The sequence below is a fragment of the Bacillus rossius genome, chromosome 13, assembly GCF_032445375.1.
Source record: "Bacillus rossius redtenbacheri isolate Brsri chromosome 13, Brsri_v3, whole genome shotgun sequence".
Lineage (NCBI taxonomy): Eukaryota > Metazoa > Arthropoda > Insecta > Phasmatodea > Bacillidae > Bacillus > Bacillus rossius.
In genome coordinates this window covers 22,529,158-22,543,065 of record NC_086340.1, presented here as the reverse complement: position 1 = coordinate 22,543,065, position 13,908 = coordinate 22,529,158, and the positions used below count along the sequence as shown (strand labels likewise).

Below are 13,908 nucleotides of genomic sequence, written 5' to 3'. Positions count from 1 at the left end.
CTTGGGGAATATTAGCAAGATAGCAATGAAGAAAAAAAATTGCATTAGTAAACTTCATAGGTTATAAGTTTTTTTAGTTTACTTTAATTTCCTCTAATAATTTTCTTTAAATATTTTTCTTTGAATACCGAATCCTTCGAATACTAATGATTTGATGGTATTTGAGGATTTGACTGGCCCATCCCTACTAGCATTTTCATTTTATATTTTAATTTAGATTAGAATCCTAGAAAAAAATTGGATTCACCCCATCCCATCTGTTAGGAATGTACGTATAATCTAATTCACTTATGAGTTCTCTTTCACAGTGCGTAGTTATATTAACAACAAAAGTCTAACTCACAAACATAGACTTGCTCTGTAGTGGGCATGTCAAAAACGAGGTACAAAATGTCAAGTTTGTGATCTTTATCTTTTTGCGTCTACTTGTTACATGGTGGTGTGTTTTCCAAGTAAACTTAAAGAGACAAAAATTGTTCTGGAAGGGCGCCAGCCCATCTCGGGTCTTGATTTCTGAGACGTTGGCAGGAGTGTCATGTTTGTGGCTGAAAATTGCACGTCTATTGTGACAGCAGTTGGCACACTAATTTTTTTGGGCGTTTTATGTATTTGACCACCAGGTGCTGCCCAACTTTTTAATTCGCTCAGTGTCTATTGTGACTTGTCAGTTTTCATTTCAGTACAGTTCTTCTTGTTTTCTAGTAGGTTACTCATACAACTTGTTTTAAATATAATAGTTACATTGTACAATTATTGTACTGTATATGAATTTTATTGGTATTCCCGTTAAAACGTGATTGACCTTCAATTATCTGACAAAATCGCTAGTCGGCATAGTCATAGTCACAGATGTGACGTAAAGAGCCTTCACTGTACTTAAAAACATCGTGGATTGTGACAAAAACATTTATTTTAAGAGCACTATGGATTTCATTCTCCTGTGACACTGTATCTTTTTGATGTGTAAACTTTATCTCTGTATACAGCATTTAGTAGGAGTAATTTTATGAATGGAATGGAAGTCGCGTGGAATGGTACTGCCATCTGTGGCAGATAGAAGTTCATTGAGGCAGAGTGAAAATTTATAGTATTAACTGTTAAGTGAATTTTAACAAGATGGGCAGTATTTTAATAAAATTCCTTGTCGAACATCGGGTCCAAACCCGGTGTCTAGTATTTTTTTCAAGTCTTTTTTATATTTGTTGGATCTGTTTTATTATATAATTGAACGTATCGCTGTGCCAATAAAATGATTTGATAGTCGACTTAGTTGCTCTGGCAGCAAATTCTAGCGGCGGGTGCAAAAGTACGTGCAATTCATCCTGAAATGTAGTAAAAAAACACAATTTTCGCATATTTATCACACTCTGCATTATGTTAAAGAATTCTACGTTAAAATTTGATATCAGAGTTTTGTATAAGTTTACTTGCAACATGAGAGAACATGAATTGGCTTGTTACCGAGGTTAAGGGGCCCACCTCGTAAGGGGTGTATGTGTGTTAGTGAGGCGGGATGATAAGCGCGACGGTCGCTGGTATTTCCAGCGCCGTATCGACTCTAAGCGCAAGTCTCTGAACTGACGCGCAGTCTTCTCGTCGTCACAGGATAACTGTGAAATTTAAGCGGTGACCATAACATTATATTGCGGAGAAAGGAAGATAAAGGTGTAATGCAAGTCCCTTAAGTGCTTTCAAGAATCTGTACCGGTTGTTTTACGCCAAAAATTACTTTGAAAACATGCGTTTTAGCCATTTTAACTCTTGTAAAAATACAGTTTAAAAACTTAATCCGAAATCAAAAGTACTTTTCGGCCCTCAGCTAACTCTTAAATGCTTTTCGTAAGTTGACCCCACTCGGATATGTTGAGTAGTTTTGAAATCGCGTTTTTCCTGAAGCTCTGCGCACCGTGTGTGTGCCCGGGTGGGCGGAGCCCTTAAGGTTAGATGTTCACACGTCTCTGGTGAGTTCTCAAAGGTTCGCTCACATTTTTTTTTTTTTGTACATGATTGTTCACATCCGAATGTCGCAACCTACCGACAGCAACCGTCTTGACGTAGTCGTCGTCGCTTTCTTCCCGGAAAATGCTGAACTCTCTGTCGGACTGGTCGCCCAGGATGGCTTCGATGTCCTCTTTGGAGCGGGGGACGGGGAACTTCATGAACGCCGCCTGGCGCCGGTCGCTGCTGGTGACGATGGCGCCGCCCACCTCGGGAACCTTCAGCCTCAAGTACCTGTGAGATCGTGCAGACATAAGTAACAATATTATCTTTGAAAGATTTGTGCATTGGGAGTGCATGACTTGATGCAAGTTTTTGGACATACGCCATTGCTAAGAACTTTTTCTGTTGAAGAAAAACTTTTTTTTTACTTTTTAGTTTTTCTTCAACAGAAAAAGTTCTTAGCAATGGCGTATGTCCAAAAACTTACATCAAGTCATAAGTAACAAGCCTACAACAAGATCCGTTCAAGACATTACCATTAGTGTAGCATGGCAGTTTTGTCTTCACTGAAGTTCATTTATATAGCATACGCAAAAGAAATATAAAAAATTTTTTTTGTTAGATAGTAACCCAGCGTTGTCGACATCAGCTTCCAGCAGCTATCACGATAAGGTCTACTACAAAACAAATCCTTTTGACAATTCTGTTTCTTCCTCAATCCTATAACATTTTTAGTGTCAACCTTGATTCTTTGAGAATCATTGCTTCCCTTTAGTAATAATTAGTGATGAATGGGCTTATCTATATACACTATCTATATTCACCTGTGCATTCTTATTGGTATTCTTATTTACTTGAAACGACACATGTGCATCAGTCGACATCATGCTTTATCAGTAGGGACACCTGTATTTCGCGAATACATTTCGTGTCAAGGTATTTCACAAAATACTGTAGCTTTTCTCCCGTGGTTATTGGCTGAGGTCGGTGAGAGGTGTCGTCCTGCTCTTGACGGGGCCAATGAGAATGTGGTCACCGTACTGCTGCACCCTCACAATTTGCCATGACTCTTAGTAAAACCTACAGTGTTTTGTGAAATACCTTGACATGAAATGAAATCGCAAAATACAGGTGTGCCTATTTATCAGGGCTACCAAATTCTGGGCATACCCAACTTCAAGGGTCCCACAGGAAATGGTGGCTACAGGTCATGAAACAAACAGTATAAAGCCTATGTCACACGATGGAAGGTTTCGTACTGGCTCCGCTAAAAGGTTCCAACAAAACTTTCAGCCAGGCTTCCATTGCAGCAGGCATGGACATTTCTATGGAACAACCTATCACACAATGTTTCACCCATAGCATCGCGTGTGGATACCATGCCTTGCCCTGCCAGGTTGTATTAATGCCGTTGGCTGTGTTTTTAGTACAAAGTTTATTGTTGCTGTCAGTTTTCACTTAAGTACAGTGTTTGTGTTTTCTAGCAAGTTACATTGTTCATTAGCTGGTTTAAATTCCAGTAATTATATTCTTTTGAAGAAGACCAATGCTAATTTGTAATGTTTTTTTTTTCCTTTCTAAATATTAGTTTGTTGTTACTTTTTGAAAACCTTTGCATTGTATATTAATTTCCGTTTGGTATTGCCATCAAAACTATGTTGACGTTTTGACAATTCGGCATGGCAGCGGTCGCGAACATGCCGGATTAAGGGGAAAGCCTTCTCAGGGGTGTATTTGTGTTAGTGAGGCGGGATATTAAGTCTGACACTCTTTGGTGCTTCTAGTACACTCTAAACTGGCGTACAGTCTTCTCGTCGTTCATTGGACAACTATGAGATTTGACTTCATAATCCAGTTATTCATGGTCATATTTATAATAGGACATTACATTAAAAAGCCTAAACATTAATCTGAAAACACACAATTTAGCCCTTTTCACTCTAAAAAAATACCATTTGTAATTTAAGTACAGAAACAGAACTATGCATCGGAAATCGGCGCATTCTTAAATATTTATCGTAAACAGGTGCCGCTCTGATATTTATTTATTTTATTTTGTACACTAACAAAATTCAGCACTAGGCCGGTTTGCAATTTACTCGTGTTATTACACTACATTATAAAAAATATAACACTTTTACACTGAACATTGGGACCACACTATTGAATACAATAAATTAAGGAAGCTTAATGTATGATATAAATTAAGAAGAAATAAAACACTAAATAAAAACTATTCCAAAAAAATCACTTGGAAAAAAATAAAACATAAATGTAAGGGTTCGTAGCTATACAATACAATATGCCACATCTGTGAGAATAGTCTGTTGTAATATTTACTGGGTAGGTCACATTTCCAGTGTGCAGTCACCGTTATTGTGTCAAGAGTATATGCCACATCTGTTAAAAAAATGGTCTGTGGTGATATTTGCTGGGTAGGTCACATTTCCTGTGCACATTCACCGTTATTGTGTCAGAGTATATGCCACATCTGTAAAAAAAAATAGTCTGTTGTAATGTTTACTGGGTAGGTCACATTTCCAGTGCGCAGTCACCGTTGTTGTGTCAGAGTATATGCCATATCTGTAAAAAAAAATAGTCTGTTGTAATGTTTACTGGGTAGGTCACATTTCCAGTGTGCAGTCACCGTTATTGTGTCAGAGCAGAGCAGTTCCCAGACCGCACGGTTTGTCCCGGTGACGGAAGGGAGGGGACAGGGGGGGTAGGGGTAGGGGCTCACTTGTTGGCGTGGAACATGTGCTCGTGCGGGCTGGCGGTCAGCACGCTGAGCACGGACTCTGCGGCGCCGGGGCCCGCGGCCGGCGCCAGCTCGGCGTTGTGGAACAGGCGGTCGCCCTCCTGCCGCAGGAACGTCATGTTGATGCTGACGCCGTCTCCCGCGCCGCAGCCCGCGTCGCGCAGAATCTGCTGCGCCCGCGCAAAGTTCTCTCCCGCCAGCAGCGCCCGCGTCAGGAAGTGCCGGGCTGCGTCGCAAACCACCATGCTTGCCGTGCACAATCCTCGAGCAGCAAAAATTTTTTTTTATTTTTTTCACTTTATGTAAAATCGAATGAAATCAAAAGATAGTTTCTTTAGCTATTTCATTTGCATGTACAGGAATCTATACTTAATATTATAAAGCTGGAGAGTTTGTTTGTTTGTTTGTTTGTTTGAACGCGCTAATCTCAGGAACCACTGGTCCGATTTGAAAAATTCTTTCAGTGTTGGATATTACATTTATGGAGGAAGGCTATAGGCTATATTATATTATCAATAACATTAGGGATCCTTATTAAAAGTCCAATTTAGAATCAAATACGTTGGAGGGGGTTAGATACAACATGCAGTACACGTACGAAGTGTGTGTTGACAATGCCGCAGGCGCTAGAAGTTTATTTCGTACTAGCTGCCCGACCCGGCTTCGCACGGCTATACTAATGGAAAAAAATTAAGCCACATCTCCCATTTACAGTAATGGTAAATAAAAAAAATTCAGTGAAAATTTATTACAATGCTGCTGTATAATGTACCGGAGAGATAATGAATAGCACCGATGGTTTCCCGACTCGTAAATGATATTCCATTTAACTTAGCAACAAGATGATACGGTGAATTGCGATTGAAACCAAAATAATGCTGCAGAGAATGTAAGTCATAATATGCCATTTAGCATCAGAATGTAATTAAAAACATTAAAGTCTAATTTAAATTTTTACTCAAATTACAAAAACTTTTACTGTGGTTAGTTCATTGAATGTGATATTTTGAACCAAAATCTATGAACTAAATGGATTGGAAAAAATTAATATTACGTTGCTTGATCTTGCAACTCTTATTAGTAACATGTTTTTACATTATTGCATTGAAACATTTTTCGAACATAAAAATTTGTTGATTTAATTTTATTTTTCACAAATTCTGTGTAGTTCTTATTTCTAATGATTTTATTGTATAAGTGCATCAGGTGTGACAAAATTAAGACTATTTTGGTGAAAAGAGTATTAATAAATTAATTTAACTTCATAGTTTTGAATAATACAGTATTTTTAATAAATATGGATAATGTATAAAAATAAAAATAATAATACTAAAAATCCTTTTTTAAAAAATAAAATTGTTCTTGTCCCTAGATTTAATGTAACATGAAATGTGTAGAGTGATACTTACGTGTTTTACCAGATGCTAAAGTTTTAGCTTTTATAATGTTGACTGAGTACACCAGGCCGTGATGGTTGTAACTCATGGTGAAACCGGGCAAGTGCCCAGCGTAGCACAAGGATGTGAATTTCTCCTCCGTGACTTTCCAGCGACCTTGCGGAGAGTCCGCTATTATGTGGGCCGACACAAAGTATATGTTGTTGAGTATCTCCGCCAGGGCGTCTTCGGTGTGGCCCAAAAATTCCTGCAAATAATAGATGTTACAAAATACAATGCAAAATATATTTTTTTTGTAAAAAAAAATAAATATTTAATTTGACATAGATTTATTTATTGTTACCTTCTCTGGGTAGTTGCAACACACCGTTGAGCAACCATTTGGATTGGGGTTGGATTTCCTTGCTGTAGTGTTAGGTAAAATTTCATCCATGTGCAGTAAAAACAGCTGCAAAAAAATAAAATGCACGTAGGCATGAAAACTTCTTAAAAAAAATTAAATTACTTGATGTTTTTTTTTGCTTTTAAAATTATTTTTTAACTGACTATAAACACAAAATAATATGAAGTGGGAGTTCGTTAAAAGTTATTCACTTGTCATTGTTATTGTGGGGTCTTTTGGTGAAAATTTGGTCAGATTCTCCCAAGGTTGGCATCGAACCCAGATTTCTCACAATTGGGGAACATGGCACACATTTCAACGAGCCAATCTGTTTTCTCGGGGTACCCCTCCCTCCCCCAACCCCCACAACCCTACATTCTGACAATACTCCATTGTAATATCGTCATCCCTTACCGCCTGTAACGACCCTGCTCAACTGTAATTCAGCCACAGTAATTTTTCCAGTGTGTCCATATTCAGGAAAGTCAGGGATAAGTCAAGGAAGTCAGGGAATCTACTTCAAAGCTTGGAAAAGTCATAGAAACTCCTCAATGACAGTAGTTTTAGAAGGGAAATGTCATCCGTTATGCCGTCACCCAGGCACTGAGCACATTGTGGGCATGGTCATCAACTCTGTAAAATGGCATATCCAAGGTTATGTTTGAACTAGTGCAGCTGTATGGATGGTGGAAGCTGGATTACCTATATTTCTTTCAGAAAATTGAAATAAAAGTTAAATTATTTTTTAAAGAATTCATCAAGGAAATTTGAAATATTGTTCATAGAAAAGTCTGGGAAATTTTCCCACAGATTTATTGTGGACACCTTGCATTCTTTTTTTTTTATTAAGGGGATTTAAATGTGTGTTCTTGAGTCCTCTCTGAACCCTAGAAAGTTACTATTAACAGCAGGGGTGGCTCCAGGGCACTTCAAGCTGGCAGTCACTGATGGTTTTCATTTTTATTTTACTTGTTTGTCAATTATTCTTTATAAAATATGGACATTAGTGGGAAAATAAAATTCTAAATTTTATTAGCGTTAAAATTTAAGTGCTCGTCAGTACAAATTTCAATAAGAAAAAACTTTGAAGTGTTTTATTGCAACGTATAATAAAAGATTCCACTAGAATTTGACGGTAAGCATTTATAAAACCGACCCAAAGATAATTTATCAGGGATGAAATGTTAACATTTCTTAAGATAAATGAGCAAAACCATTGTCAAAATTTAGGATCCAGGTCATCTTAAAATGGACATAGTTATGCAAAAAGGAACCAACCCACATGAAACCTATTCTGAGTATTTTGAAGTTAAAGTTAATTATAAATTGTAATTCTCGTATTGATAACATAATGTGGGTGTAATTTTATAATGGTCTAGTATAAATACTGATATAATAATAGCAACGACGGTACGATCAACCTTGTACTATTTAAAATTTATTTTCAAATAAAATATAACAATATTGTGGGTTGGTTCATTTTTGTATAACTACGTCCAAATTTAGTTTGAAAGAGTTAATTTTTCAGATTTCTTGGGGAGGGCCTCCATTAAAGTCAAAAAGGCCCAGGGCCCCACAAAGTCTAGGGCGCCACAGGTTGGCAGGGCGGGAAACACGAGGGCGCCCCGTCGCTCTACCTTGTGGAAGGGCACCTTGGCACCGTCCGCGGTCCCCTGCAGCTCCTTCACGTACTGGGGGAAGTTTTGTCGCACGCAGTCCAGCGTCTCCTGGTACGCCTTCCTGCCCGCCTCCGTCTCGTACAGGGGCAGGTACTCCTTGTTCAGGAGGTCGTACGTGGCCAGGAAGTTCTGGATCAGCCCGCTGAACGTTCGCCCCTGGAACACCAGTCGATGCCCCGCGCTTTACCAGGGCCGCCAGCTGCTAGGCACAGAGAACAACTGGGAAGACTCGGGAATTGGAAAGGTGTCTTGAAAACGTGGGAAATGTAGGGATATCGTCAAAATCTTGTTTGCAAAACAGTAGTATCCGTAAATTTTAACATTACGTAGAATCTTACTGTCTTAAACATGGTATATATGTAGAGACCTGAAAAATTCGCGGGTTCATTTCGTGTTATGCTAAAATTCAAATAACTATGCCTTAGTTCTGCTTCTGCCATTGGTTCACTGTTAATCTGGAGGATTGAAGGCCAATCAGAGACCCTCGCTCACAGAAGTGTCGTATCACAGGTCACTCAGTTCGAGACGACTCACAAGTCAGCAGCCAATAAACAGTTGGCATTTGTGTAAAGGATATTGGAGTATCCTGAAGGTCGTTGAACCCGCAAATTTTTCCGGTCTCTAGGTATATGTATGTGTTTTAGTCATAAATCCACTTACCATTAATGATCTGTATCTTATATTTATAAATGTTTACTAAAGTAAAGGTTACATTTTGAGTAAAAATATTTTTTCCTTTTTCAGGCTGGCAGTGTTGTTGGTTAAAGTGTGTTTATGGAAATGAAAACAGTGGAAACTGTTACTGTGCTGGAAAAAAAATGTTACAGTCAAATCTTCATTCTGTGTATGTTCATTCAAATGTTTTAATGGTAAAGTTGTTATATTTACGGGGGAAAAAACTTTAGATGTGACAGCTGAAACAAGGAAAATCAGAATACAAACTTGCTGAAGTTCATACCAAATGCTACATTCCATAAAACAGTTGACATATTTATACAGCAATTTACAAAGTTACTTATGTCTAAAATAAAATTTATATTAAAAAAATAAAATATGGACTTTTCAAAAGTTTACCTTCTCATTGTTATTTGATGATACCAAGCATTGAATGCTTGAATTTCTTTATTTCCTTGGGGATAAATTAGTATGTACACACCTAATAAAATGAATTGGATCTAACCAAAATGGATTTTACCTTATGAGCGTAAGATTTCTCGTTCAATCTGACCAGTGATTTGTTGTGATGAGTCCTACTAGTGTTAATAACCTCCACATCACAAATGGCTGAAGTTCTACCAACATATCCTTTGTGAATCATCCCTTAATGTTTTTTTTAACTTGAGAGCATTTCTGTACTCTGGAGATAAGAGAATATGTGAGGTTTTTTTTATGAAATGGCATTGGATCAGTTGAAATATCAAACTATTTACTTGAAAATCATATTTTTGTTCAATAAATAATATGTACCAACAACTTTTCCTATTACTATTACTAGAAAAAAAAAGTGTAAACAGATCAAAAACCGTGCACTCTTGAAAAAATTACGATTTTAATACCGTGTTAAATACCTCTGGGTCATGTAATTACTTTTTGGTTACGTACAAGCTTTCAACTGATGGAAATCGACAGGTTGTCTAAAAAAAAAAAAACAGCTCATGCTTGGTTTGAATGCCAATAAATGAATAAGAAAATGCAAAGCTTTGGAAAGTCAATGTCAAATTGAAGAATAATTTTCTTTGACTTCTTTCTTCAGGAAAATTCAAAAACTTCGAAGATTCTGAAGATTTTTTTTTAGAGCAGAATATGTTAAAAGTTGGATTTAATTCTCTTGTTCAAGGACTTGATTAACACCCATGGTGTCTGCTAATTGTGCGGTTTTTACAGGAAAAAGAACCTCTCACATTAAATATAGATTAGAACTGTCGGGATGTTTTTACAGTTAGGTCATGCTAAAAATAGATTAGAATTATCAGCATATTTTTCAAGAAGATAATACACAGCTGTGAAAGTACTTACGTCCCCACCTTCCTTACTAAGCGACTGACAGCTCAGGCAATTATTTATTCCTCCTAGTTAACAAAAAAGTGTCCCAAGGACAGTGGCGTAGCGTGGGTGGGGCGGAGGGGGCGGCCCGCCCCGGGCGGCAGCCCGCGGGGGCGGGTCGCCGGTGAAGCGGGTTGAGATCTGATCTATGATTCATTCATTACATGTGTCAGACACACTATAATGTTCCATTTTTATCTAACATTTTGCGCACCAACTATTTTTTAATATTTATTTAAAAGAAAAACTGCGAAATCACTGACAGAGCTCTTTATAACGTTTGTTTGTTTACATACGAACGGCAACATCGCATCACGCCGCGCCGCCCGGCGCGCGCGAGCCGAGTTGAGCGGCACTCCTTATTATGTTAATTACTCATACAAAATCTTTTGTTTCACGCGTCGGCCCGTGTCGATGCCTCTCTTTCGCACTCATTGAATTTAGTACTACGCATTGTACTGTAAAGTTTGACCTTAACCCAGGGCAAACCAAACAACTTCCGCGAACCGGGACACAGTAAAACTCCTATATTGCCCCGTACCGCGAGCGCAGGTAAACCCAAAAAAATATTAAAACCCAAACTAATAGCAGGCTTAAAAAATACTAATAAGGTTGCGAACAGTGAGAGGAGGCAGCAAGTTAAAAAGACGCAAAATTTATATGACAACATTGAATAAATATATATATATCATAAAATCGTTTCATCACAAATCAGCGCATCCATCATAAAATACCTACCCTATTACTACTTATAAAAAATAGCTATATAATAATACTAAAAAAATACTTTAACAATTCCCCGAAAAAATTATAATTTGATCATATACTTCGGAGCTCCAAAAATTAAATATAATTACCAAAAAGGCATTAAAAATATATAAGAACATATTAATACAAATACAAATATAGATACGCACCGGGCGTATCACCGCTGTAAATACTAATTAACATAGGCGAAATCTAGCAAAAAATTGACACATCTTAACATGCAAATAAATATACCAAAAATTTAGCAAATTACAAATTATGGGTTTACAAGCCCTTCTCAGTTAAATCATTTTCTAACGGTCGACGCCTTTTTTCTTCTAGGTCTGGCAGGGATTGGGTGAAACACGCTGAACGTAAAATCCCAGTTTCAGTTTTATTAGTCCGTTAATTTAAATCCCAAAAATCCACAAATTATAGTTTCGCACCAGGGGTCTAAAGGGTCAATGGGGCAGTGGCACAATTACCTCAGATCTACTATGAGCTCCGCTAGACTATAAACTTGGCTATATTGTCGATTGAACAAGAATTGGCTGCTAATATTGATTTTGACAAAGTTATTTCTGACTTCGCTGCTCATAAGGCCCGTAGAATCCGCTTGTAAAACCACTCATCCTATTTTAACTTCAATAAAAGGTACCTCATTGCATGTGAAATTTAATTTTAACTAAGCACCTATAGAATGGGGGCGGCAAAATGGGTCTCCCGCCCCAGGCGCCGAGATGGCACGCTACGCCACTGCCCAAGGATGCAAAAAAAAAAATTTGTCAGCACATTTCTCACAAGCACACAGCATTAGAAGAAAAAAACACTCTAAACTTTTACTACATTCTGTTCAAATAAAGGCAAGACTTTTTTTTTTGCAGGTATTCTTTGAACTTTTAGTCTTGGGTTGCTAGATATTTTGAAAGAAAAAAAAATTATACATGATAAGTAAGTGTGGTGACTCTAATGAGGTTTGAAAGTCTGAATGTTTGCTGAAGGATGTCTCACTGTAATTTGGTGTATAAAAAATGCATATAACTCAAAAACTACACACTCTTTAAAAATCAGAACTGCCATTAATTGGCCTATGAAATCAGCAATGTGAAATTATGATTAAGTACAGACAATTATTGTATTAAGCTGCAGTTACGCTATAATATTAGTATAGCAGAATAAGATTATACTAAGTGCTTGTAAATATTAAAACTATTTTCTATATTTAAACTGTACATGCACAAAGCAAAGAGTTTGGGGGGGGGGGGGGGGGGGGGGGGGGGAGAAAAAGAGAACTTAACATTCAACAGAATAGAGCAACAAAATTCCTAACATAGTGTTTCAGAATTTTTACACCAGCCTGTTTTAAAGATATTTGAAAATATGCTTAGTTCTATGCAGTTATCTAATTTTTCCATGTTTCAAATGTACCTCATAATTTAATCTTGCTATTGCATAAGTATTTTTTGGTTTTACAAGTTTTTGCTTTTTATTTACAAGCAGAGGCAGTTGGGTAACTTGCTAATTGTTTCCTAGACTGTTCTTATTCAGTGTATGGTATGCATTATGTGCTGATTACACAACTCCCTCAAGCTCCCAGAGTTGTATCTAATGATTTTTATTCATGTAGTAAAATCTTGGACTATATAAGGTTTGATTCCAAAAAGAGTTGGTAACTCTCATTTGAGCAAAGAGAACGACTTCAGGGTTTCTTTTTATATGGCACAAATGTAGACGTGCAAGTGTGGCGTTAACAACAGCAAGTAACATAAAATTTTGGGGTTCTGAATTCTAAGTATTTACTGTACTAATTTCCGACTATACCTCATACTTGACCACTTACGTAATTATTAGTTCAGTTTAAGTTTCAGTATAAAGGCTTAGCTCAGAATATTCTGACTCATGCACTTTTTTTTAGATCAAAGTAGAACTATCTTAAGAAAAATCCACTTAAGAAAAGTTCATTCATAATAATATTCAAAAATTAATCTCTTGTCCTCTAAATACATACATACATGTAAGTTAAACTTTCTAAGTACCTAGAGAAAATTTCTTCACAGGATTTTACTGTTATTACATGTATGCAAAACAGTAAAATAGTCCTTGTTGTACTACTTGAAACATTTTTTGGTTCATTTTAGCTTTGGATTTGATGTTCCTTATCATTTTTGCAAGACCAAAATAATTGTGTGTACTTGCAATAACATCAAATTTTTACTAATCTGACACTTGTACTGCATTAGCATACACGTTAAAACTTTGGGCTTCTGCCAAACACCAGAAGGTCAATTATAAACTGGTCACAATTCTATTTTTATGGAAACCAGCTGAACAGCCAACCTACTAAAAGGATGGAAGTGTACGTTAGCACAGCTGACAGCCGAATGACTGGTGTCAGACGGATGTGACGGGTACTTACGACATCGAAGCCCACTTCGTAGTGCGTGCCGCGGGTGTAAATGATTGGCACACAGCTCCTCCTGCCGATCTTCTCGACCACTGGCATCGCGTGGAACGTCCGACAAAACACTGGGGGGGGCCGGTAGCAGCAGGCAGACAGACGAGCACTGCTTGCTGAACGCTTCACACACACACACACACACCACACACACCACGGGCGAGCCGAGCTCAAGGCAACTGCAAAGGTATGGCTTCAGACACTCCATTATCCTGTTACGACTGCTTTTTTTTTTTTTTACGGTGGCCTTGGCTCTTGGAAGGCTTCGTGTCTTATCTAGGTCACCCACTCGCTGATACTTAGACAGGCGCGTCACACAGGCTTCCGCTATTCTGCATTCGTAACACTCCTCTCGGGAGGTTTACTTTTTATCCTGGAAGGCACGTACTTGGTCAAATTTGGTTCAGGCCTCATTTTGCTCAAGAAAAAAATTTATCAAGTAATTGATGTAATCATTTACACGTACATCTAAAATAATTAATTACATTCATGAAAACTTTACCGAT

General features: G+C 37.6%; 1 protein-coding gene across 2 annotated transcripts in view; it reads right to left on the bottom strand.

Moving 5' to 3' along the window:
* Nucleotides 1-13,908, bottom strand: part of LOC134538363 (beta-alanyl-dopamine/carcinine hydrolase) — a 21,289-nt gene extending 7,381 nt beyond the window's left edge. The window contains exons 1-6 of one of the 2 annotated variants that reach the window (XM_063379624.1): nucleotides 13,364-13,908; nucleotides 8,171-8,313; nucleotides 6,440-6,544; nucleotides 6,109-6,343; nucleotides 4,682-4,925; nucleotides 2,036-2,232 (exon numbers count right to left, since the gene is read on the bottom strand). In XM_063379624.1, coding sequence (XP_063235694.1) covers nucleotides 2,036-2,232; nucleotides 4,682-4,925; nucleotides 6,109-6,343; nucleotides 6,440-6,544; nucleotides 8,171-8,313; nucleotides 13,364-13,610 — 1,171 coding nt within the window. In that variant the 5' untranslated portion in view covers nucleotides 13,611-13,908. Of the gene's footprint in view, nucleotides 1-2,035; nucleotides 2,233-4,681; nucleotides 4,926-6,108; nucleotides 6,344-6,439; nucleotides 6,545-8,115; nucleotides 8,314-13,363 lie in introns of both variants that reach the window. The other variant, XM_063379625.1, reaches the window with a different exon arrangement.